Consider the following 26,832-nt stretch of genomic DNA (forward strand, 5'->3'; position numbering starts at 1 on the left):
GTTGGAAAGTTTTCATACTGGGAGGAGAGACAAGAAAACCCACACAAGGTATTCAGAAATTCTCCACCATGCAGATGAAATGAAGTCTTAGAAGTGCTCCAGACAGACCAAAGAATGGCAATATTTGCATGTAGCCATTGCATGAAAAGTGAATCCAAGTCAGAAAAGAAAGGCTGCCCTCTGTTGCTCTGAAGTTCAACATCATAAAGGCAAACTTAGTATGCTCACCATAGTCTAAGCAGATAGCTATCCTACAGAACTTTCTCATTTCCAGAATCTATATTATATCAACCTATACTAAACTACAGGGCATCTATTGCCCTGCTAGCTCAGCAATTATCATTCTGCACCTGTCAAAGAATAAACACATGCATCAGTATAGATTAGGGGCTGATCAGCTGGAAAGAAGCTCTACAGAGGATTTGGGTGTCCTGATGGATAACAGGGTGGCCGAAAGCCAGCTGTGCAACCTTGTGGCCAAGAAGGCTACTGTTATCCTGGGATGTGTTGAAAAGAACATAGCCAGTAGGTCAAGGAAAGTCATCCTCCTCTCTTCTGCCCTGGTGAGGTCACATCTGGAGTACTGCATCCAATTCCAGGCTCCTCAGCTCAAAGACAGGGAACTTCTAGAGAAAGTCCAGCAGAGGGCCACAAAAATGATCAGGGATCTGGAGCATCTCTCTTTTGAGGGAAAGTTGAAGACTTGCTGCTGAGAGACTGTTCAGCCTGGAAAAGAGACTACTAAGAGGGAATATTATCAATGCTTATAAATATTGAATAGGCAGCAGTTAAGTGGATGGCACCAGGCTCTTTTCAATGATGCCCAGCAACAGAAAGGGCAATGGGCAAAAATTGGAACACAAGACGTTCCATACAAATATGAAAATGAACTTCTTTATCCTGAGGGTGATAGAGCACTGGAAAAGGCTGCCCAGAGAAACTGAATATCACTTCAGAAGTCTCCACAAAACTCTCCTAGATGCTTTCCCATGTAACCTATTATAGGGAACTGCTTTAGCAGGTCCTTTCCAAACCGTACAACTCTGTGACACTCTATCATATCCAGGTAACCCCTGCTTTTTTTTGTTTTGCTTTGGATTTTTTTTATTTAAGTAAAATATTGTATTGTTTGACTGTGTATACACATAAACACACTGGCAGCATGCAGCTGATTTTAACCGTTTTTCAGAGGCTTATTTTGATTCCAGTACTCACACACATTCTTAAAACTTCTGCATTCCAAATCTTGTGTTTAACATACTTATTCAATTTTATAAAGCTTAGGAAAACAAAATGTTTCAATCTTACATAAATTCAAGGAGACTACCTATTTTCAGAAAGCTGTACTTGTTCAGTAGTCATGTGAAGAGGAGGCTACGGTGATTAACAACAGCCTGCAATCACTTGACAGCAGATGGCAAACCCTATTCCGCAGTGGTAGACATGGGGCAACAGTCAAATACGTGCTAAGAGAGCCAAGTTATACATCAAGTCAGTCTTTTTTGCCAGGAAGGCATTGCAGTGCTATGGCAAGCTACCCAGAAGATGCAGAATCTTCAGGAGACAGTCAGAGAGTTACGGATGATCAGCTCTGGTTCTGATGACACTCTTGCTTTATAACACAAGACTGAATTCCAGGGGTACCTTTCAACTAGCATCTGTCATCTCCTTGCACATGGAGACATTTTGTGTAAACAACCTTGGAAAGGCAAAGCTAAAACTGTACTTAAACATGACCAGATCCAGTCCCAAATAAGTGGGGACTTGTATTTCTAAGTGAGATGTCTGTAGCAGAAATATACAGCCTTGTGCAATAATTAAAAGAGAAGTTTCTGGCATTGTTCATAGATCCAAGGGGATTCGCTGATGTTATGGTACATGACATAAGCAGCCTCACCCTTACTTTCACGAATTTACCTGAGATTCTCTAAAGGTGAAAAGAGATCAAGGTTTATTAGCTCTATTAACATTCATACAACAGTTTTGAAGACCAGAAGTTTCAAGAAGGGTTAATTTCTTTTGCAGAAGTATAAGAGAAGAGGAAAAAAATAGGAGTTGTTTCGAAACTCTTCCACTGTTTCTATGAGCAGAGAAGGTAATTTATGAACAAGTGTTACATAAGTTACTGCACTCCAACTGCAATCTCGATCAAAAATAAGATTCAAGACGCTTGCAGCTAACTTACAGTCAACAGAAGGGGGAAGGGAAAGGAATTACAGAGAAGCATAGCAAAATTACCTTAGAAAGAAACCATAATATATATATATTCAAAAAAGAATCTGTGACCATTAGACTCAATCCACACTTTTAAACTGGAAAGCTGCAAAAATTGTTGCAAATTGAATGCACTAAAACAGAGAAGCAACCAAAATCTGAAGTAGAATTAAGGAGATCTGCATTAAGTATTAAGATCTGTTTTAAGTATTAAAGCAAACAATACCCTGAAAAGGTACCCAATTTTATTCCCATAAGGGTTCACTCTTAAAAAAGAAGTTCCACCTAAACAGGAAAAATACTGAGAAGAGAACCCAATTGTAATTACCTGCAGCAGCACCCTATAGAGGAACCCAATTCAGGGTTTATAAGAACTAATTCCAATCTTTTGTGAACAACACCAGCTGTTCCACGTAACTGTACAAGCTGTCAGCTTGAGCATTACTGAAAGGTGGGCTTTAATGCACTTAAAAACCTTTTCTCTAACATTTGCCAGGAAGAGCTTACTCAGGGGAAAAAAAGATAAAACATTTAGTATTCAATCAAACAGCAAAGCAATATGTAAAAATCCATGTGAGCATTATTTAAGTTTATTAGTTTATTAATGTAAACACTTGGAATTTTCACTGTTTTGCTTTTTTTGTTTTTTGTTTTTTTTGGGGGGGGAGGGTTATTGTTGTTCTTTGTTTTTAATCTACAAGCTTGCAGAATACAGAAATCAGTAGGGAATATAAATTAGAGTAAAGTTTAATCTCTGCATTTCATAAAAGATTCTTTGTTCATTTTTTTTAAACAGTAATTATTTCAAACCAAGTTTTAATAAACAAATCTAAACACTGGACTTCTTTAAATTCCCTTGTTTCATGTGAGATCACATGAGCTATTGGTTTACTTATCCCTTACAAAAGATTTTCTGTTTTTTAGTAAGACCTGATTAATAGAATTCTTTAAGCTAGACAATTAATTATACTATGATTTTCAAGGTAAAGACATGACTGCAAGACTACTGAACTAAGTCAAAAATTAAGCACTTACTATTTAGAATATATAAAGTAAAAAAAATTACAGCAATTATTAAAAAGTATTTTATAATTTGAATGTTCAGACTAGTGTTCAATCTTTCAGTGATGACAATTCAGCAAATATCAGCACAGAAGATTAGAAAAATTTACAGTTCAAGGTACCTTTTATGCACACTTAATTGTGCCTTTCCGTAGGAGAGGTCAAACAAACAGAGGAAACCTTGAAAAGTCAGACCAGTTAGGTGGCAAATGGAATATCCAATTACAGAACATGCATAGTCTTCATACTTTTACACTAAAAGCATGTATCCCATTTAGTCTAAAAACAACTAATTTCTGCCCATTCTCACATGGAACACTATATATGAGTGAAACACTCCTTACATGAATGCAAGCATACTATATTCTTACTTGCAAGGATTTCTACCTGCAGGCTAATTTGAAATGACTCCCTGAAAGGAGACAGCAAGGTGAAGTCTGTCGTTAAAAAAGATCTTTTATATGCTTAAACACTCACTTGAGCTGTTCAAATTGGATGAGCATTTGTTATAATTGTATACTGTTACACTCCATCCCTGGAGGTGTTAAAAGACCAGGTAGGATGGGGCCCTGGGCAGACTAACCTAGTGGGTGGCAATCCTGCCCATGGCAAGGGGATCAGAACTAGATAGTTTTTAAGGTCCCTTCCAAACCAAGCCATTCTGTGATTCTATGAGGACAAATAACTGTGTATGAAATTGCTAAATCAAAGATACGCTAAGTAACAAAAACCCAGCAACTAGGTAGATCTAAAGAAGACAACAGGATTTTAGCTAGTTTTTCCACAGAGACATCTTGATATGAATGCCCTCTTAAGACCTATTTTTTAAAATACTTTTTTTATCCAATCCCACAGGTATTGCTATATATCATATTAATACATGCCAGGTTCATATATCAAAGACTGAGCACCTGCCCACTGACCTACTTAAGAAAACTATTTGCAGTAGCACTGACAAACCAGTAACAGAGGAAGGATTCGAGAGTTTTCAATCTTGTCTAATCTGATGACAATTTGGAAATGACAAGCCAGGGCAAGAGGTTCACATGAAATTTATTCTTCAGATCACTGCTAGATAGCAGAATTCATTCAGCTACCCCTAGCATCTCAATCCCAGCTTGCCAGTGTCACCCCAGCTCTGCCTGCACTGCAGTGCCTGCAGCCAGCAGCATTATCCACCCACATCAATACACAGCTGTGAGGAGCCACACCTCAGAGAAGTTTCAAACAGGAACAAGGAAATCAAGCCAAGCGATCAGCCATGTCTTGCTGCCACCTGTGCAGCTGCAAACTGCCTCAAACCCATCATTTCCATCAGCTTCTTCCTTCCTGATTAAAGCTCTGCTGCCGAACCACCCCCAGATCCATTGCATTACCACGAGGCAGAGGGAGAGCAAACTGCAGCACAACCACAGCCTCAGCTATGTCATCAACTAATTGGGAAGACAATAGAAAACCGATGTTTGAAATGAGCCCTGAGATTGTTTCTACGGGTGCAAACATTTAACTCGGCTTGCACACGCCTCAGGCAGGACTTGCAGAGCAAACAATCGCTTTTAGCACATCATTGAGCCATCTATGGCTACAGCCACCGGTCTGTGGTTTGGCATGCTCAGTTCACAGCCAGGAAAGCAGCACCACTTGATCAAGCTACAAAAATATCTAGTGCTCCAAACGCTATACTCTGTATCTAGCACAGAAGCAGTTTATAGGATTTTGCACATGCTGCCAGATGGCTGCAGCTACCAACACAAAGGTATAAGAAGCCAGAACCAAAATGCTTATTTCTACCATAAACAAGTATAATACTTAAATACAAGTAGAAAACTGATAGCTTGTTACTTTCTACTTTTAATGCAACCCCTTCCTAAAATAAATTGGGTTGCTGCATTTCTTGCTTGCGTCACTCCTCCCCTCCAACCCCCAACACACACAGATATCTCCTCCATATTTTGCTCATGTTTTTGTTTTTTCCTTTCCAGGTCTTCTCCATGCTCCCCATATTTCATGTCCATCATAAGGTTTTCATTCCAGTTTCTAATCAATTTCTATCTGTGAAAGGGAATAATTAGGATTCACTGTCAGCTAGTTTGGATATACTGATAGCAAGTTAATATTCTTACTGCATCTTTAAGAAAAAGCCACGGCCATTTTGTATGTCACATATAGTGACACATCAGTCCTATTATTTCATAATAAATAACCTGCTATTCTCATCCCCTCTACTAAGAAAAAAAAAAAACAATCAGTTCCTCACCTTCAGGGTTTTTTGTTTCTCTTAAAGCAGTGACAGCAACATCTTTATCCTTCCCATTGCCTGTACTGTTACAGTGGCTCATTCTGGTCAAAGAAAATCACAGAAACACCAAGGTTGGAAATGACCTACAAGACCATCCAGTCCAACCATCCACCTATCACCAATAGGTCTCACTGGCCATTTTCTTATTTCATCAACAATGATACGTATAACACTAGATACCATTGATCAGTTGTTTTTTCTTTTGTTTTTCACTAAACCAGCTAAAGTAATTTTTGCACAAGCATGCACACGCTCCTCCAAATGGAGTTAGAAAATGAAATTTCTAAAATCTATTTGTTCAAATAGGATATTACAGAGGAATTGTTTAGTTAGAACTACCAAGCTTCACATCTTCTGAGCTTCAATCAAAGTTCTTATGGTCATAAATCCACAACTATTCACTTCTCCCTTGCCATTTCAGGTCTTAAGCTTCAAAAAAAGCTGATTTCCAGGCAGGCTGGATTAACTAAAAAAAGACAAATCTCAGTGTACAAAGATGATTTCCACTCACTGTGAAAGAAGATCACTTAAGTCAGCGTAAGCAAGCCAGGAACATCTTTATTCCATGGGCAGAGAATAGAAGTGCAGAAAAGACTAAGTAACGCTTTCGTATGTCTCACTGTTACACGGAAGTAGTTCATCTGTTTTAAAAGTGCTGTACCTGAACTAAAAAGCTTGCCCAAGCAGGCTGCTAGGACTGCCTGGTGCTATGCAGTCCCACTAGAGTTCACAGCAGCTCAAGGGTCTCAGCAAAGCATTCCCTCAAACAATGAAATTTGGTCCATCATGCAACTATTTTTCACTCAAAAGCACTGGCTGTGTTCCCCCATTCCAAATCAAGCCTTCTGGGTAAAGATGTTAGATGCAGATTTGTTAGAAGGCAAATGCATGAAGAAATCACCACTTATATTTTTCATACCCAGATCTTTTTCCACTGAACTAAATCATACTGGGGGGGGAAGCCTGTAAGTGTCTCAGCATCCCTAATTGTTCTTTGCAAGAAGAGAATTTAGCTTTCACATGAAAATGTGTTGGTTTTTTTTTGTTGTTTTTTTTTTGTTTTTTTGTTTTTTGTTTTTTGTTTTTTGTTTTTTGTTTTTTGTTTTTTGTTTTTTGTTTTTTGTTTTTTGTTTTTTGTTTTTTGTTTTTTGTTTTTTGTTTTTTGTTTTTTGTTTTTTGTTTTTTGTTTTTTGTTTTTTGTTTTTTGTTTTTTGTTTTTTGTTTTTTAATGGAGGCTTTCCATTAGGAAACAGAAGAGAACACAATAAAGCTAAAAGAAACAATGTTGTCTTAACTACATGCAGAATTTGAAAAACTAAATCACTAGAAGGTAATTCATATTATCAAGTATTTGTGTAAAAATATACACAATATCACAATTTAATCAGTAGAAATCAAGAAAGCTTTCCCATACTTCTATTTGGGCCCACAATTGAGCTTGGCTACATAGACTCAAATTGCTTCCTGATAGCATGTTCTCCATCTGTCTGCTTTCTTAACATCAACTGTTTACCAAATAAGGAATAGCTACGCTTCCTCTTATTATCTTTCTTTTAATCAGCCTTAAAGTACTTGGATTTTTTTTCTTCTCTTATCAATAGAATAAATACTGCATAAATATGCTCTAGGAAACAACAGCCGCATTTAGATCTGCCTGGAAAACATTAGCTTTCCTTTTGAAGTTGAAATCAACAGGTAATAAGCGGGACCAGATCCTTATAGTAAGTTTTTGTACACAGTAGAAGAGACAGTGTAACTTTTTCAACCAAAGAAATGACAACTGTTCATAGACAGGCTATAAATACTGCAGATAAATACTGAACACTAGATATAGAAAAAATTTTTCTACTCAAATGATTTATCAGTTTATACCCAAGACAAAGCTTAAGGCTTTCCTTCTCCTCATCAGTGCTGGAGAGCTGCAAGTTCAATTGCAGAACTGAATCTAAGCATAACTATTCTATTCTTTCCCTCAATTTTGCTATTGATCACGTACACCAACATCAAAGCCCACCTACAACAAGACCAAGAGGAATCCAAGCCAGAGCTACAGGAAGGGAGATATAGAAGGAAAGGTACAGAAGTATAAAACCAACCATTGCTGACTGATCTGCACAGAAAGTCACCTGAGGTAATTATACACATTGGAATTTGCTTTAGCAAAAAATTTCCTACCACAAAGTTTGCTAATTGGTATTAACTCAATTAAGTTATTCGCTTAATAAGTAGCTGTTAAATTACTAAATGGAGCAATGCAGAGGTAATTATACTCAAGTACTCTGCTCCTTCTGCTCATCTCAAAAAAGTATTCCAAACAAAAGAAATTTCCATATGCAAAGACCACACAAGCAGGGTGATAGAAAAACAGGGAAAAATAAATTAGACAACGATTTTATTTTTTCTAATTGATATTATTTTGAAAAGCTACTAGTAAAAAAAAATAAAGGCTTATTTTACTTGGTGCAACGCTCATTTATGACACCGAATTATACTGAAGAGCATCGTGTCCAAAACATGAAACTTTTTCCAAAGGGAGATGCACAACACAAAAATATGCTTATTATAGGTAAGAAAAAAAAAAAAAAAACCAAGGTACCTGCTGCAAGTCTTCACACTTTAGGCCATAAAGCAATCTGTAAATACTTTTTGTTTGGAGGAGTCTTCCTGAATCACTATGTTTAAATCATGTACTAAGACAAAATCCTCCTCAAGCCACAGGTAGACAGTTAATTCAGGACTTTATCTTACAAAATAAGTGAGTAGCTTATCTAATGATTACGTTCTTAGATAAGGTTTTAACCTTTTAATCCACCCCTGGATCAACAGCGGCTGGCAGGGGGTAAGAAGGAAGCAGACAATAATGACTAAAAACAATATTCATTAAAGAATATTTAGTTTCTCTATCCACTTTCAGCCATCATCTGTCTACTGATGAACAATCAGGAGGCTATGCTAGCAATCCATTATTTTTATTTTCTTCTGATTTTCCTATTACTTCTCTTGTTTCTACCATGTGATTGGGCAATAGTGATGCCTGGGTGCTGTATTAAGTGTTAAGACCAATGAAGGAATTAATCTTGAGTCACCTGCTGAAAGCTGACTACATTACTGTTGTTATGGAATGCTTCACTCAAGTTACTTACTAGAATCAATATACACAAGAACGGTTCTAGCAATTCATAGTGGATATTATCGTGACATCACAAAGCAAGTCTGTTTACATATACTATGTGCTAGAATAATGCAAAACCCTTCCTAACACCAGGTGTTGAGTCAACCGTCAGTTCTAAATACAATAAAACAAAAGAAGAGCAGTTTTCACAATCAGAACACCACCACAAAAAGTCAGAGTAAGCTTGGACAATAAGAATGCTTTAATTAACCTAAACAGATTAGCATCACATTTATTAAGAACATGAACTCTAGATTTCCCAAGTATTCACGCTCATAATTCATTCCTAATGTGAACTGCATCATTAACTTATAAACAACACAAAAGCTGATCAGAAATCTACTTCTGTATTTTTTTCCCCAACTAATTTCACTGAACATTCAACTGAAGCAAGTAAAAGATGTGACCAAAAGTAGCATTGAGCAGACATCCAAAATATTGCTAAAGGAAAACAGAAATCACTTAAGAGCTACATGACAAAACAGGTCATTCTATATTAGACAAATCACTGCATCGAAATAGTTATTAACCAATCTGCATAGAAGAAAGTCAGCCTGCATATTTCAGGAAGCTGTAATTATATGAAGCACAATCAGTTGCACTCAGAAGTACTTTACAGAATTTAAGCATCAACACAGACTTATTGCAACTTGTGTCAGTAATATGTAACAGCTAGAAGTTCTCTATAGAGAGCTGCCCAAGAAAAGCACAGAACATAGGCGTTCTGAAGGACTACGAAAGACCCCAGTTCTAGGCAACTGTAGCCTTCAAACAAGCAGCATATTAAATGTCACCAACCCTTTTTGAATATTTTAGATTTTCTCCAGCTCTCTGACATCTTTCAAAGACAAGTCTATGCTATCATAAAAGACACTGCCCACAACTCTCATCCTTCCTACGTGAAGTGCCTATGAATACTAATGAATCCCTCAAAGCAACTCCAGTGCTGTGGTAGCTTGCAAAGACAGAGTAGGCAGACCAATATTCTCCTTGTGACTAAACCAATCACAGTTGCATGAGTCCGAACAATTGTGGGCGAGAATATCACAATTTCCAATTTAGCACAACATTCTGCTCTGAAGTACAAAGCGTTACTTGAAGTTCCCAGAACCAATCAATGCAGAGGTGGAATTGTTCTCTTTCTTTTATATCTGTGCTTCACTTTTATCTACAGATCTAAAGCATTTTCTGTTAGAGTTCCAGAACCACACAAACTGATAGCAATGTAGTTGCTACCTCTAGTACACCTTATAGAATACAGATATTGGCATATATATCTGTAGCACGCAAAAAAAACGAAAGGCCTTGCACTGTAATCCAAATGTTCAAATTACATCTGTAAAACAGTTCAAAAGTTGAAGTGACTTCAAGCATAGATCATCTTCTCTAGCACATCATCCACTAGGACGTCCCAAACCTTCTGAAAGTAATAAATTACAGCTAACGAGGATATGAAAGATGGGGAGAAGGAGTTAACACCACCTCCCCTTCCCTAACACATTAATTATAGCTTCCTAGCTAGTATTACTGATTGACTGAAACCTAATCTTGCAACATTTTAAAGCTAAATGGCAGGAAACAAGACTTTAGTGCACTCAAGAAGCGCTGTGAATATAAATATCAAATTAGTATCCAACTTGAGCAGTAGTTCATCATTCTCCAACATTCAAAAATTGAAAACATTAAAGGCAGTTCCCCCCCCCTTGTCTCAAGGAGTATCTAAGGTTAGATATAAGATTATGGTTTAAGGTCAAATAACACCCTGAAACAAGTTGGAGGTTCCTCCAAGTCTTAAACATTGCTCCCAGAAAAATTTCTGTATAGAGCTGAGAGCACACTTTCATCCCTCTTTATATCCAACAGGAATCTGACACTGAGTTAATGGTGTGATTCACATACCCAAACAGGGTTTGCTACCTCACAGGAAAATAAATTTGCTCTCCATGTCTGTTATAGAAGGAGCCTGGATAACTTGGTTATCAACAGCTCAAGAGCCATAAAATGAACATAAACTTTAAGGATAGAATTCAAGTAACAGCACAAGAAAGCACTTTAAGAACTATGGGCCCCTACTTCTACAAATTCAACAGTCTTAAACAACAAATTAAAATTATTAAGCAGGAAACTATGTATAGTAAAGTACATCCAAGTATATTTTTTCCATCCTGAATGGCCTGAAACACCAGCTCCTAAATGCTACAGCACTCTCCAAGTCCAGTACAGCACCACTAGCTCTTGGCATGATCAGCAGCCAGGCAAAGAAGCCAAGGAAAGGGTGGCAGGCCTACTGCTGGAGATACCCAGTGTGCAAAGTAACTGTTGCTGGGTCTGGCTGCTTCCCTCTGCCCCGGACCCTGTACTTCCTCCTACAGGAAAAGCAATCAGACAAGAAGTGAAGGAGACCTGAAAGCCACCCTTGGTGTGACGCCATATCAACAATAAAACAATTTCTGATCACAAGAGAATTAATTAGACCTCTATACCTGAATAGAAGTTATCTTTAAAATCTTTCAGGTCAAGAAAAAATAACTGAGGTTGATTTCATTATTACAACTATTAATTCAAATGAAGTACAAGCAGAAAATGACTAATAATGAGTAAAACTCAAGGGGTTCTATCTGTTTAACAAACCAGCTAATTAGAACTCATCCTTTGAAGTAATGTGTGTTTATCACAACAAGATAGGCCAAAGAGGAAGTGAGTTTCAAAATATTTCTAAGTCAATGAGAAACAAGATCATCGGGCAATGCCATTTCATAAAACAAGTGAATACATCAGAGCCAAAGGCTCATTATTCATGCAAGTATGAATTCATCCAAATATGAATATAGCTATTTAAAATTCTTGGACAAGACTTCAGGCAGAGGTAAATATTGTTCTTTTCCTAACACTTTCAACTGCAATACTTCAACAACTTCATTATTACTATTGGTACCTATACTCATCATCACTATGAATGTCATAATTCACCTTATAGCATGCTTCCAACTCATGCTTACTTCACATACAAACATTAAGAAAATATCCAGTAAATATATTATCCTTTAGGCAACCACAGGACTAACAGCCTTGTACGGTTTAGTTCCAAATGACACAGACTGCTCTATATATTCAAGTTCTTAAATTCACTACCAAGCCTCACAAAAAGGGCTCTGAAATACCCAAACAGTTGTACAAATGGCAACCTCCACGGTGACCACAGAATACACACCTACTGTTGATTTCTACAGCAGTTTACAATTGATGTTTCTAATTCTCATCTATATACAAGAAGTACTACAGAACTTCATACGTACAACTGTATCTTCCAAAATATTGAACAGAAAACTTGTCAAGGAAAACATAATTGGAGCTCTGTCTTGATAATGAAATAAATGCTCCTTCCCCCTATCAAGTCTCTTACTACACTCCTACTAAACTGACCAGAACTAAGTGTCTCCTTATTGTCACTGAGAGTACAATAGACTTAGAACAACAAATTGTATTTTTGTTCCAAACACCATCCTTTCATTAATGTCGTGCAATACATCCTTGTTATCAGACGAATTTCACTTCCACTTTCATTTTTAGTGAGCATAGCACAATAAAAAAAGGCAGTGTGAACTAAACACATTCAGGAAATATTTCTATAGAGTCAGTTTTCAGACCAGAATACACGCCAAGATCAGATGGCTTAACTGCTTCTTGTACAATTGTGAATGTTCTAAATGAAATTATTATTTTCATAAGCTTCTGAAACTTTTTTTTTTTTGGGGGGGGGGGGGGAAGGGGGAAGGACAAGAGACCACAAGATGTGCATAGTTGTCTTTCCTCAACATCCTGCAAATAAGAGGGGCTGGGGGACATTTTAAAAATATAGAAAGCAATTATTTAGGTAATAAGACAGTGGTTGTCTTGTACTTTGGCTTCTGCAAGCATGTTAATCTGCTGCTGACAGCTTTTTGGACATAGGAAACTAAGAACAATAAAGAAAATAAAAAAGAAAAAGTCACTGTAATTCTATTATCCTCCAGCTGTAAAGGAAATTCAGCTTTAACATACCACTTAGGAGACCACAAACCAATACAAATCAGTCAAAGAAAAACAGTTGAATAAAATCAATTTACCAAGCCAGTGCCAGCAAAAATTCCACAAGACAATAGCCTCCACTTCAGAACATCTCCCCAAAAATTTACTATATGAATTATGACACAACACACAATATTATGACATTCGCCTTTGAGCATTTTAACCTTGTTCTTTCTACGTTAGCAATCACTTTAAGCATTTGCATAAAACAAAAAATGAAATGCCAGTGGAAAACAGCAAGCATTTGCTAAACTGTCTCATCTCAAATAACATCGCCGCAGTGCATTTACTAGTTTAATTCCAGCTCTTCGACAGAGGTATGCTCCCCTTCATCCTTCCCCAAAAAAGTGTGGGGCAGGTGGGATGTCTATTTCGAACCTGATTTTCAATGAATGCCCCAAATCTCTTATCAGGAAAATAACTACCATCTAACTACCTACAGTTGCCTCTTATGATTACAAACAGGTCCATCACATCTTCAGCAATAGCTCTTAAGACTTGAAACCCACCTGGCTGCTGCAGTGCTCTTCCTCCAGCTCCTTAGCCTTTATCACCATGCAACCTTCCTTATTTTGATCTTCACTTCAACAGTTTCAGCAGCTATTCCAGCAGAAGATGTCAGTTTATTTAATGGAAGTCACTCAGAATGAGGAGCACAGGCTGGAGGCCTAACACATATTGGCTTAGGCTCCCAAGGAAGTATGGCTGCAGGCAGGCTTTTTAAAACCAGAGAAACCTGACGCCTTATACATATAAGAACTCTGGCAAGCTCTATCCAGACCTTTTCTAGTTTTATATACCCTTTCACAAGTAATAGTGGCATATCTACTATTTTCCTTTCTTTGAAATTTGCATTATTTCTTTCTGACCAACAAGCAGGCTTTTTCCACAGAGCAATCCACAATTACTCTCAAAATCAAAATTATAACAGCTAATAAGAGATCCAGTTACCAAGTTAAATTCAATTCAAGTTTTTACTTTAGGGCATGAAAGTATCCAGTTGAGTAAGTTCCTCCCTCCTTTTTTCCCCCTTCCTGAGTTCTTTGTTGGCTTTTGTTTGTTCCCCCCTGCATGTGAGACACAATCTCACATCTCATCATCCCAACATGCAGCCTTTAGAGATCCATGTGGACAACAGCAGTTTATGCCAGGTCCCCCTCCATCATTCTGCTGCATGTCCAACTTCCACTCACCTCTGAGCTGGTGTTCCATTTATTATCTACTGCTTTGAAGTTGCATCATTTTCATTCCCATTAAAGTTAACATTTTACCTACAAATGCACATCACTCTTAGAGGAGATTCCAATTTTTATTGATCTCACAGTCAAAGTTGTGTACAGCACTTCCATTTTATTGAAATAGGAAGTCTTACTATTTTTAAACATCAAGAAAAATTGTTTTGCCTACTGTTCAGAGGATGCTAGAAACAGGTAAACGAGGCAGCACAAAACAGAATCTAAGTGCTTTGAGGACAAAAAAAATACTCCACAGATGCATAGTTTCTTTTAGGAAAGATGTTTATTAAATAAAGGAAACAAACCAGTTCTACTTGGATTCATTATGAGAAATACTAAAAGTGGCAAACCAAACGCATTCAGAGCTCCGACTCCATTTCTTCTTTCTATTTGCTAAATATCTACAGCTCAGTCAGAACGGGCAATGTCTTCATTATCCAGTATTTACAGAATCACATTTCATTAGTTTTGCCTTATGCAACTAAGTAGTTAGGACAAGCATGTGATTTTAGTTTTGAGTAATGAGCTCTCTCATACAAACAACGAGTAAAAACTGAGTTAACTCCTGAAAGAAAGGTTTAATTCCAAAACAGAAAACATAGCACACACAGGCTTCTACTCAAGTGGCCAGCAATACTTTCTGCCAAAGCTGCTACCTTCTCACAGATGCTCTTGTGCAGTAGTGCAGTGAACTGAAGTGAGGACCTGATCCTACTGGAAAAAAAAAAAAAAAAAAAAAGCACCAACCTCCCATGCAATCCATTCCCAAAACTAGCCCACCTCCAGCCACAATAACATTAGGGAAGAGGTCAAGACAGAATAGACAGAGAAGAAGAGAAAGCAACAAGCAAAGGAATAAGCAACAATAGGTACTGAAGTAAGTTTAAATCAATAAAAAGCCACATCTTTCACAGCAACAGTCACTGCCTGCAACACAACCAAGGAAAGACCAATTACAGGGACTGCTGTTTCATAAGACCAAAACAGACATTTCAGATGCAGTGCTAGATTGCAATCCCAGAGAATACAGAACACAGCTTCATACATTTAAAATCAAAGGATTCTTCTAATTGTCTCATTCAGTTGTTACAGCAATATCTACAATACCCTCCCTATGAGTATCCCAACAGCATTTCGGGAGATGTAGCCAAGGAACGTGGAACAGATAGAAGAAACTGAGACAGACATGCTCTCGAAAGAGTACTGATAAAGTCTCTCTCTCTCAAAAAAAGAGAAACATACACACATTGGGAAGACAGCTGCCTCAATGCATTTCACTTGCACCTAAAAAAAAAAAAAATCACAAGCAGACAAGAATATTTTTCCTTCATGTCACGTGATATATTATTACAGCTACATAATACTATTTAGTCTAATTTTTGTATTTAGCAAAACAGTAAGCCATACTTAGCACTAAAAAGGCAAACTTTCATTTTCATATCAAAACTTTTTAGGTCTAGGCAATGAAAAATTCAAATGTATTTTTCATACAAGCATATGGTGTTACAGTAAGGAGTGATCGTGCAACCTTCTATATATAGCAATCTAGAATTAAAACCACACTAGAAGGAAGTCTCCTACTCAGAATGATTACCTTTGTTTCAAAACTGCAGAGCACGTGGCTTGGGTGGTTTTGTTTACTTGTTAACAATATCATATGCCTTGCTTGCTGTTCTTCAAATACTAGAAGGCATTTCAAATTCAGATAAAGCAAACCAAGCTTGCCATTCTCAGACTGTAGGTGCAGAGAAATAATATAAAATATTTGTATATGCTTTAGGTTAGGCATTCAACTTGAAAATTCACTTGCTTACTGAAGCTTGGAAGGTTGTCCATGAGAGGAATAAGTTTCAAGTAAAATCCTACGGTTGAGACAAAGCATCAAAATATAGACAAAAGTTACTTAGAGAATTTCCTAGTGAAGCTCACTGAACATATTTCAACATGCAAACAGATGGCAGTATAAATATAAAGCATTTATTGTGCCATTCCCTCCTTCATAAAGCACTACAGATGCAGAAAAAAAACCATGAAATGTTAGCAAGTTATCGATGACAAATCTCTATGGCAGCCAGTCCACTGGAGTTATTAATATTGAGATTAAAATAATGTTGGCGTTAAAATTCCCTTTCTAAATAACATATTTGTCTTGCATTGATTTCTTAATTCTAACTAATCCAGTTCACAGCCACCTGATGCAACAGAAGAACTGTTCCTTTTCAATGTAGCATTCCTGAATGAGTGGAATCCTTTCCAGGTAACAGCCTCTTCTTCTCTGTTTGAAACCACAAAGCAAGAAAAAGAGAATTCACACCACACCTCCTTGTATGGAAAGCTTACTGTTTTAAGCAGAAACTATCCCAAATACAGAAACCTCAATTGTCTTCACCAGGCTTTTATTCAGTAAGAAATAATACTTGAATTAATACATTACCAAAGTTTGTGTTCACTCTTACCCATGGCATTAAATTCTTTCTCATAAACCTGTTTGCTGCTGATCTCAGTTTTAGAAGCAGAGCACATGACAGTTTCTTACAGAAGAACATTATCCACAAAGAAAACAAATAAATCAAGTATTAAAATTTTAACTGGAGACAGCAGCAGAGGACTGGGCTGCTGACAGTTCTGAGATGCTTCATAACGCAGAAGCAGCAGGAGGAAACAGAATGTGGGGCCTAGGGGAAAGGGATCAAAATTATCTTCCCTATAAATTCTGGTACTGCACAAGCTGAAGTTTCATGCAATGCCCTGCACCTCAACATCCGCTTCAGGTCAACCAAATTCCTGCAGTGCTGCTTGCAGTTTGCAATGCAAGCTACAGAAATGCCACTCCCCTCCAGCGCTACATCCAGGAAGTCCCTGAGAAGCAAAGATTCACCTGCAGCAGCACCGGGTGTCTGCATGCAGGGGACATTCCCTCATGAGCTATATAACTCGTAACACAAGGATAAGATGTAAAATACAAGGCCAGTGGTTCTTACTGGCCAGGTAAAATTCTGTTGAGCCAACAATTCCATTAATGAGTTAACTCAAGGTTTTTGTTTTTCATTTTTAACTAACCTGCCAGGCACATTATTTTTTATTTCCAAGGCAAATTTTAGTCAAAACTCTGGAGTACTATCGGTGATAGGGAATTAAGTATTCCTCTAACAAACCTCTGATAAATACTGTTTTTGTGATTGGAAGGAAAATGAGGAAGGTCCAGAAAGAGGGAAAAAAAGCATTAAAGAAAGCAACAAACAGTCCTCAGTCAAGTGTGCAGCACTTACTGAAATCAAGCAAACAAACGCAAGTTGTGTAGCACCCAGGCAATGAGCACATTCCATTTATGTGGATTCTAAAGGAGAACTCTGCATCCTTGTTTTATTCACCTCCCCCCTCTCAGAGATGCAAAGATAGTTTCCGTGGCAACAGGAAAGCCTTCACAGTATCCAGAGGCAATAGAAAACAAACTTATGTAATGACTGGGAACTCACCTATGTTTTGAAGATGTATAGGTGCTTATTTTATAATACCACACAGTGATATTTACCCTTAACACAAACCCTATGTGGTCAAGATAAACATCTGAAATTCCTGTATTTTATAAAGCATTTAACAGGTGCGATGCAATAGACTAATCTCAATGAAGACTGCTCACACACCAAGGTTTCCACACCAAGTCTCATTCCACAGCAAGTCTCTTACAAAGAAGATTTCTCACTTCTCTGGACTTTTAGACAATGCACTCAAAACTACAAAAAATCTGAAGGCTGTAATTCTCCTAGCCTTTCCGCAGCACTGCAGCTCTTTACAAGATGATCCTCCCCCTAGAGCTGACAGAACAGACACTGAATTCTAAAGGATGTACAAAGTACAGCACACAAACTAAAATCAGTTAGATACATATCAAACTGCTTACTTCATATAAACTTTTAAAAAAGGGAACTACATTTTTCAGTGTTTTCCATAGCAATAGTATCATCGTGGGAAATCTTAACACTATAATTTGCCTCTGCCATTGGGTCCGGTTGCCATCCTTTGACAGATGCAAGGCAGCTCAACGCAGTTTGGATAGATCTTTATCACCGAGGTTAGCTAGAAGAAAATGAGTCATGCCTGGATTGTGTAGGAGTAGCTAGCCTGAGCCTGGTAGGAGGTCCCCAGAAAAGCAGATTTCTTCAGAAAGCTTACAGCTGAAAGAGCAACTCAAAAACCTGCTGATGGAGCAGTGATACAGAGTTAAATAACTGTAGATAACTGCTCTGCGATGCAGTCAGTAAGCACCAGCTTGAGGTCGGCATCATTAGTGGACAAAGGACTCCAATTTCTGTCCTCTCAATAGAAACGACAGGACCAGATCGTTAAGGGCTTAACTACAGACATAAAATAGAAGTAACAGAAAAGAACAGGCTTGGGATACTCCGTTTTTGTCACTAGAAACAGCAATCACCCTTAAAAAGCAGCCTGCTGCTGAGAAAGTGACAGATCTCACAGTTCCATTTTATAAGACCAGGACATGCCAAAAGACTCAAAGATCACTTTGCTACATGATCAAAACCACTACACTCTGTACTCTTCCACCATATGAAGCCTCGCACACAACCATACCAAGTTCCAAAGGGATTACTCCAGTTAAAGAAAGGTCACTGCAGCAGTCCCACAGTCACCTCAGGATGCACATACACGGACAGCACGGCCCGCCTAATGACTCACTGCCCTTCTTCCCACTGCTGACCCACCCGCACAGCCATGCTCCCTGCACTGCTGCTAGCCCTTAGAGTGTGCCATGAAAGAGTCCAATAAGAAACCCACTGCTTTTTGTTGCCTGTATTTCCTTTCACATTCCTTCAAGCTAACGCAACAGCAGTCATTGCCACACTGAGGAGGGAGGGGGCAAAAGGGGTACGCAGCAGAAAGGGAGCAGGGCCTCTCTTGCTCCTTGCCAGCTCTGAGCACTGGGATGAGCATGCCTGCTCACGAATGAATAATTATCAAGCAACACACAAATCTTTCAGTAACTTTCAGAAAAATGGCTAATAATGCTGCTCAATACTGCAGAGCAATTTAGTTAAAGTCAATGAATAAACAGAATGTGAAAACCCAAGGTTATCTTCACAACCAGAATAGGTGATTCCTTCAACTTTCTACCACACTGTAAACAAGCAGAGTCAGAACAAACATATGCCTCTCAGTACTCCATTTAGTGTAAAAAGACTTACAGATCTGATTTTCTTAACTACGACTTGAAATGTAAATGACAGCTGTATGTATGTTACAAATTGCCATTTCAAAAGGAAGCACATAAGACACAACAATAATGATACAAATTAAGTCTTCGAATACCTAAAAGTATAACTGTTTCCTGACCATAAAATCAGATGCATCCTTCTCTGTCACGTCACTATATCCCTAGATTAACTTGGCCAGCTTCTCCTCTAACCCAGCAAAAACTTTCAGCAACAGGTATTGGTTACACTATCTATGCAATTTCAATGCTATTGGTAAAAGCTTCCTAGTTGATACTTAACCTAGATCTCCCCCACCACAACTCACTTCCTCTTAACCTACCTCTTAGCCACACAGCAGATGGAAAAAGTTGTGGTTTTTTGATCAATACCCTTGTGTGAACCATTTCTTACCTATTTAGTGACACAATCCTCCCCCAGCCTTTTCCACCACCCAAACACAGCAGCACATCAGTCAGATTCTGAGCCTCTCAGTCCGTGATGCTACTTTCCTCTGTCCTTGTTGGCTTGTTTAATATTCAAGACTAGACACAGAAGAGCAATGAGGAACAATAAAATGTTCTGGTTTTTAAAGAGTTTTCTGCAATTCAAACTGGATTAACATATCCCAGGACAGCATTTGCTCCTGCCAGCTGCACTATGTTGTTTGTTCAGTTCAGTTCGCAACTACAATTCTGGATTTTTTCCTACAGCTGTGCTGACTGTACACCTACACCTTATTTGAGCACCTGATAGACTCCTCCTAGCTTAACATTACATACTTTGTTAACTTTTTTCTGGATTTTACCTCTTAAGCACATAGAATTTGATTTTCAGCCTATCCAGATGACTGCTTGCATAGCTCCTAACTTGCTCTCACATCTGTACGTCCTTTCCTTAGAAGTTTAAAACTATGACTATTAAAATCACTCCCTGTACAGTCACAGGATTCTCCCACAACCTTCAGGAGTTCCTCCGGCACTGCAAAGAGCAGCTGGCAGTTGATTGGGTCCACCATCAGACAGGCAAACAGCTCAAGCTATCAGCCATATGTTGTACCTGCAAGCAGTGAACACTGTTAAAAGCCTCTCCAAGATTTAAACTGATTCTAAGACGGCTTTTAAGCACATATGTTCACAGAATCATAGAATGGCCAGGGTTGGAAGGGACCTCAAGGATCATGAATCCCCAACCCCCCTGCCACATGCAGGGCCACCAACCTCCCCATTTAATACCAGACCAGGCTGCCCAGGGCCCCATCTAATCTGGCCTTGAACACCTCCAGGGACGGGGCATCCACAACCTCTCTGGGCAGCCTGTTCCAGTACCTCACCACTCTCTCTGTAAAGAACGTATGTTCTCCAGATTAAACTGTTACATAAATAACACAACAAACTGACTCGTAATGTGTTAGATCCCTCATATGTATTTTCTCCCTGGATACACCGCTGGTGGAGACACCACAGCATCTGACTAGCTTCTCACTGATTTTACAGTCCAAAGAACACAAAAAAAGACTTATCTCCACCCAAACTGACACTTTTGATTGATTGAGCATGAAGCGTAGACAGCATCAGCACTATGTATAGCAAGAACCGCTTAATACCACCTACAACCCGATTAATTATGCTCTGGGAGAAAAAAAAAAAACTGCTCCAACACAGCATTTTCACAACACCCGTAGGAGGAATGGCTCCTGCCTCCCAGACTGCAGATGTTTGTACTTCCTCAGTTTGCACAGCAAGCCAACAGAACGGACATCTTCAAGTTCAGAAGTGCCCTGCCCTCCAAGCAGACCACTGGCGTACTGCTGAAAACTTATAGTTCTAGCAGAGGGTGCCAATATTACCTTCAGCAGAACAGTGGATTTTGTTCTGATAGAAACACACTGCTTTCTAAAGCAAAGCAGACTGTATCCCCCCTTTCTCTCGCATCTTCCGCACTCCTCCAGGCAGAGGGTTCTCAGAAGCACGCTATGAGATATGGCAAACTTCAGAATGCTCAAGTGCTGCCTGCCCACAAACGCTGCTCTCCTCAGAGTACGGTCTGAGGACCGCAGAGCTTCCCGCTACCCACTATAGAACAGCTCCAGGAGGCACAGCGACCTGCCGAAATATCATTATTTTCAGTGTTCCACTGCAACTGCTGACTGCGTGCAGGCACTACCATTCGCCACAAGTACAGCAATAGGAACACTGCCGCTTTTTTCTTAAAAATAAATAAATAAAACTATCCGTAGACAACAGCTTCCCACACTTCTCCTTTCCGGAGGAAGGGGCGCGGGAGAAGCCGCAGCGGTGCCCGCAGCCGGACGGGCGGCCCCCAAGCGGGGTGGCTCCGGGGGCACCGCACCCCGGTCCGGCCGAGCCCCCGCCCAGCTCAGCCGGGAAGGCGGTGTCGTTGTGCGGCAGGATCCGGCCCGCATCCTGCGGCAGCTCCGGCCGGGGAGGGGCAGAGCCGCAGTGCCGCCGCTCCACGCCGCACCGGGGCAGGCAGGCAGGGCGGACAGCGCGGCACAGGAGCGCGCTCATCCTTCCGCGCGGAGCCGTTACCTGTCTCCGCCGCAGAGGAGGACGAGGAAGAAGCGGCGGTGCCTCCTCGCGCTCCCCGCCGCCCGCCGGGCAATTCCGCAGCCTCCAGCTCGCATTCCGCTGCGGCGACGCCGACCAGCAGCAGCCCCAGCAAGAGCAGGCAGCCCGGCGCCGCGGAGACGCCGCGGGGCGCTCGGCTCCCGCTCATCGCTACGCCGCCGTACGAGACGCAGGGGGAGGGAGAAAGGAAGGAAAGGGCTGGAGCCGATCCGCGCCGCAGCCGCCGCTCGCCGGTCCCACGCCGCCTCCCGCCGCTTCCGGCGGCCAACGCCGCCGAGCCGAGCGGGCGACACGTCACCACGCTGTGACGTCACGGGAGGCGGTGCCGGGGGGGGGTGGCTGGCGCCGCGCGGGGGAGCACGGGGCGGGGCTTCTGCGCGAGCGGCGCACCCGCAGGTTGGGGGGGCAGGAGGGAGGCGCCGCTCCGCGCCCTGCGGAAGTCCGTGCGGGCGTCCTTAGCGCTGTGAGGAGTGCGGTCACCTGAGGGCAGTTCTGAGGAGAAGGAGCCGCCCTGCGTGCTGCGCTTCAGCTGAACCTCGTTCAGCTAAAAGCACGCGGTACTTTAAAGCATTTAGGCAGCACGTGGAGGTGTTGTGAGGCGTCTGGGAAGCCCCAGCGCTGCCGCAGGCAGCAGCCGGAAGCGTCCCGCCCCGCGGTACTGGTGCAGAACGGCGCTGTGCCGTAACTTCGGGGAGGGGAGCCGCAGGGAGTGAGCTTCCCCGATGGAGACGCAGAAACCGGCTGTTAATGTAATTGATTGGGTAATCGTACAGTGCAAAAAGACGGGTATTCATAAAGAGTACGCAAAACAGGCGAGTGCGGACTGTTTGCATCCCATAGAAATGCCATACATCAGTAGAATGGATGCGTTGAACCTGGACTGTTGACCACTGCTTTGTGTACAGTGATCCGGGCTGGTTTCCATCCACTGCTCGCCCAGTCCGTACCTCCCCTGTTGGACTGCAGGGGAGTTACTGTGCTGTGTGAGAAGCCTCGCTGAAACCAAGGCGTGCTGCTCTGATCGCAGCATTTCCGAGTACGAAGGGACCCACAAGCATCACCCGGTCCAATTCCCCGCTCCACGCAGGACCATGCAAACTTAAACCCTATGAAGGCGTTGTCCGAGCGTTTCTTGAACTCCAGCAGCCTGGGGCTGTGCGCACTGCCCTGGGCAGCCTGTTTCACACCCACCGCCCTCTGGTGAAGAACCTCCTAACACCCAGCCTGGCCCTAGTAACCAATCTGAATCATAAAAGGCAAACCTGGTGGCAGATCTGCGCTATTTTCTCCAAATCAACTTCTTGTCCTTTACTGGGCTGGAAATGCCTTCCAGAAAGATTTCCTTCATGATCCTCTCAGAGAGAGGCACTGTGTAAGGCCGACTGTCCTGCAGTTCCATGAACTTGCTTTGATGATAGATGTGACATTTGCTGCTTTTTTTTTTTTTTTCTTTACACTAGCTGTAAATATCATTGCCACAGCTTTTCAAAGATGATAAGATCTGCTAAATTACCCTAGCCAGCTTCTTCAGCATCTCCACATGCATCTCCTGTGCAGTCCTATGGATTTATACATCTTATTTGCTGACCTGGCCTGATTTCAGCTTTCCCCTATAGCTTGTAGGCTCTTCCTCCAAACTTTGCTGCTATGTCTCTGTGAGATCTGAGGGCTGATCTTGGTCGGAAATACCAAGGGAATACCTCAAAGCCTCTCAGGGCATGCATTATCTCATCCTTTTCCCTTAAGTCACCCCCTCCATTCAGAGGCAGACCCTGGGTTCTCAGGGTTACCATACTTGTAATTAACACAATTTAAGAGTGTTTTCTCTGCCTCTGGATATAACTGAAGGGCTGAAGCTGGTGCAAATGGAGAATGAATGGCAATGTTTGGGTGTTGACATACCTGACAAAGCATGCAGCAATAAAAGGGTCTGTGCTAATGACATCCAGATTCACAGATCATGAAGACCAGCACATCTGTGTGTAGTTTTGCAAGACACACAGATCAGATGAAAAAGAGTAATGAACAAATCCTGATGAATCACAGAGACATGATGAAAGAACTGATTCCTATCAGCTTCTGAATGCCCCGAAGAGTCATTACCAAAATCTCCACGTGGTCACCAACGTTGGAAGAATACAGGAGGCGTGGGGAAGACTTCAATGCTGACATCATTTGTCCCTGCATACTTTCAAGTTAAAGGTGTTTCACTGTGTTTTCTGTTTTAAGTAAAGCAACCTTCCTGTCAGACAGCAGGGATACTCGATACATTGCTTTCACAGTGTCACACAAGTACATATGTTTGTCTATTTTTGCAGAAGGCAAACTCATCTCAAGATCTGGACTTAAGCCATTTATGTTACTTTCAGTCCTGATCAGTAATAATGGTCTTGTATAGTTTTTGGTCAGATTTTCAGAATGTGCTTTGCTGTATGGATAACCCAAGATTCTCTTTGGGTCCTGTCTTCCATTGATCTTCAGAGCAGAAAGCTAGGGGGATTTGTTTGTTTGTTTTGTTTTGTTTTAATGGTCTCTTTTACTGCTTTGCGTTGCTGTTTCCATCAGCAATTTGCAATCAGCAAATTCCTTCCATCTTGTTTTGCTGCACACATTGATTTATCTAAATAGAAAAAAAAGGAGAGGAAATAATCTTCAGAGCTGCTTAATGCAGTGCTTTCCAATAGATATGCTCGGCCAGTCCAAAAGGCCCTTGGGAGCAGGTTTGAACAGCAGAGCAAAATAAAATAAAAAAAAAGTATCTGTTCTGCTCTTTGGTGCTATTTACAGTCTCTCCACATTATGAGAATTCTCTGAGTTCATATGAAAACTCAGAAGGAAAAATATTATCCACGTACAGAAACAGATGAGAAAGAAATTTGGGGGGCAAAGCAAAGTGCAGACTGAAAAATAAATGAAGGAAGGTCAGATAGATTTAAAGATAACAAGCAAAAGCTTGGGTATGAATTAAGACAATCAGATTAATTTATTAAAAAACATTGCAAATAAAAACTGCCAGTAAATCAATGTAAATTCAAATAACTTATGACCTCCAGATTATTATAAGTTGTCTAGAGAACAATTGATTCTACACAACTGGTGTGAACAGAAACAATCGCTTTTGAACAAGCTTGTTAATAAAATTCAGCTTTCTTCTTGAGTAGAGAAGTAATTTGTATCTGTAAGCAACTAATGCAAAACATACTAACCACAACCTCGCAGTTCTTTTATTTCCTACGCTGATAAAATCTTGAATGAAGATGGAGTTGTAGAGTTAAGGAACCCATTCGCAGTTGTTTATGAGTTACTGAAGTTTATATTTTGTAAGGAAGGTTGCTTGCTCAAGAGAAAAAAATAAATATTCTAAGTGGTCCTGTATTCCCAGTCCTTAATGGACTGAGAAATTATGGGCTACAGATAATATCAAGGTCCAATGATGAAATTAGAACAGAGAGAATGGAAGTGAATTAAGTGTTCTCCTTGTCTGATGATTGTATTAGCCCTTATGATCTTATCAAGGACCAAGAGCCTGGGTCTCTCTGAAATGAGCAAATTGCCTGGAATTAGGCTAAAATGCTGGTAAAATAACAACATCTCTTTCAATCAGTGAGAAGGAACTGTCATTAACTGCAAACTAAGCATGTAGCTCTCTGAGAAATTGTTGATGATGTCTCCTAATTTATGGTGTTTTCTTTTTCCATCACAGTATAATCAGTAGTATTGCAGGGTTTTTTTCTCTGACACTTCAGAATAAAACAAGTACAAATATATATTTTAAAAAGTATTGGAAAGCACAGAATATTCAGTGAATACTCATTGCAGCTGAGTCTCCCATTAGCAGGGAAGCTTTGCTTGTGGTTGTTTTTTTGCAGGTTGTTGCATTTGTTCTTGTTGTTGTTTTTATGAGAGCAAAGATGCCACTCCAGCTGGAAGATGTTGGCTGTTCAGAATGTGGTTGAGTTTTGTTTATTTCAGAAACAAACAATGATTCCATCTGTTTACACAATAACTTGAGGCATATCTAGAGATACCAAATCTGAAGGAAAACAATGGACAGAATGAATGACTAAAATATCCGAGGCAGCGCTTTGATTTTTGGAATCTGTAGCAGGAGCCAAACAGCTTGCCAGGACACAACTTTATTAGTGATGGACGAGCAGGAATCTTCTTATCTCACTGACCATTATTTGGCATGACGGTTAGATTGCAACAGAATGATGGGCTGTTATATGTTTTGACAGCTACAAGGACATTCAAGAGTAATGCAAAAACAGTTATGGAATTAATACATTACAGATTACAGTGATCAGAAGTATGCTGAGAACTGCCAAGAGACAACCTTTGAGATCTAGATGTGACCTTATCTGATGTACTTATCTCAGTATACCCCTTCTTTTTTTTCCAGCTAAAATTTGTTGCCAGACAGTAAAAGTCCAGGCGTGTTATTAAATTTTAAGAAGGCTTTGATTGTGACAATTTTGCATCCTCAGTAAAGTCATAATCAGTTCTTTTGCAGTTCAGATTGACTTTAAAATATCCATTTAACCTTTCTTAAAGTCTAATGAGCAGCAATATTACACAACCAATCTGTACAGTAAAACAACGTGGCTGTCATCTTTCTGTTCTCAAGCTTGTAAGAATTCAACCAATTTCAACACAGAAGCGGTAGCTGTAGAGATGAGTCACTAAAAAAGGCTATCTCAGAGGGATGGAAGTGCAAATAATTTGCCACATGAAGAGAAGAATCCTAGCATGTATGTAATATTTCTTCTCTAAATCTCAGTAAATCTAAACCTCCCCTTACCTGGCATTGAGACAGTAAGTGCTTTGTGACTGCCTATTCCTTCCCGCTAGAGAGCAAACAAGGAAAGAATCAGGAGACGATAAGAGCCACTACTTACAGGACTTGCTTTTTATAACAAGCATGCTGACCAAAAGAAATGTTAGAATAGAAGCCACAATTTATTATTTTTTTTTTAAAAGGAAT

General features: G+C 40.2%; 1 protein-coding gene across 2 annotated transcripts in view; it reads right to left on the reverse strand.

Annotated features, from left to right (window-relative positions):
• The window catches only part of STIM2 (stromal interaction molecule 2), a 59,459-nt gene extending 37,295 nt beyond the window's left edge, over window positions 1–22,164 (reverse strand). Inside the window, exon 1 of one of the 2 annotated variants that reach the window (XM_085223346.1) lies at window positions 21,810–22,163. In XM_085223346.1, coding sequence (XP_085079472.1) covers window positions 21,810–21,996 — 187 coding nt within the window. In that variant the 5' untranslated portion in view covers window positions 21,997–22,163. Of the gene's footprint in view, window positions 1–21,809 lie in introns of both variants that reach the window. The other variant, XM_085223347.1, reaches the window with a different exon arrangement.
• Window positions 22,165–26,832: the final 4,668 nt, after the last annotated feature.

Source organism: Meleagris gallopavo, chromosome 4, assembly GCF_905368555.1.
Source record: "Meleagris gallopavo chromosome 4, MGAL_WU_HG_1.1, whole genome shotgun sequence".
NCBI lineage: Eukaryota > Metazoa > Chordata > Aves > Galliformes > Phasianidae > Meleagris > Meleagris gallopavo.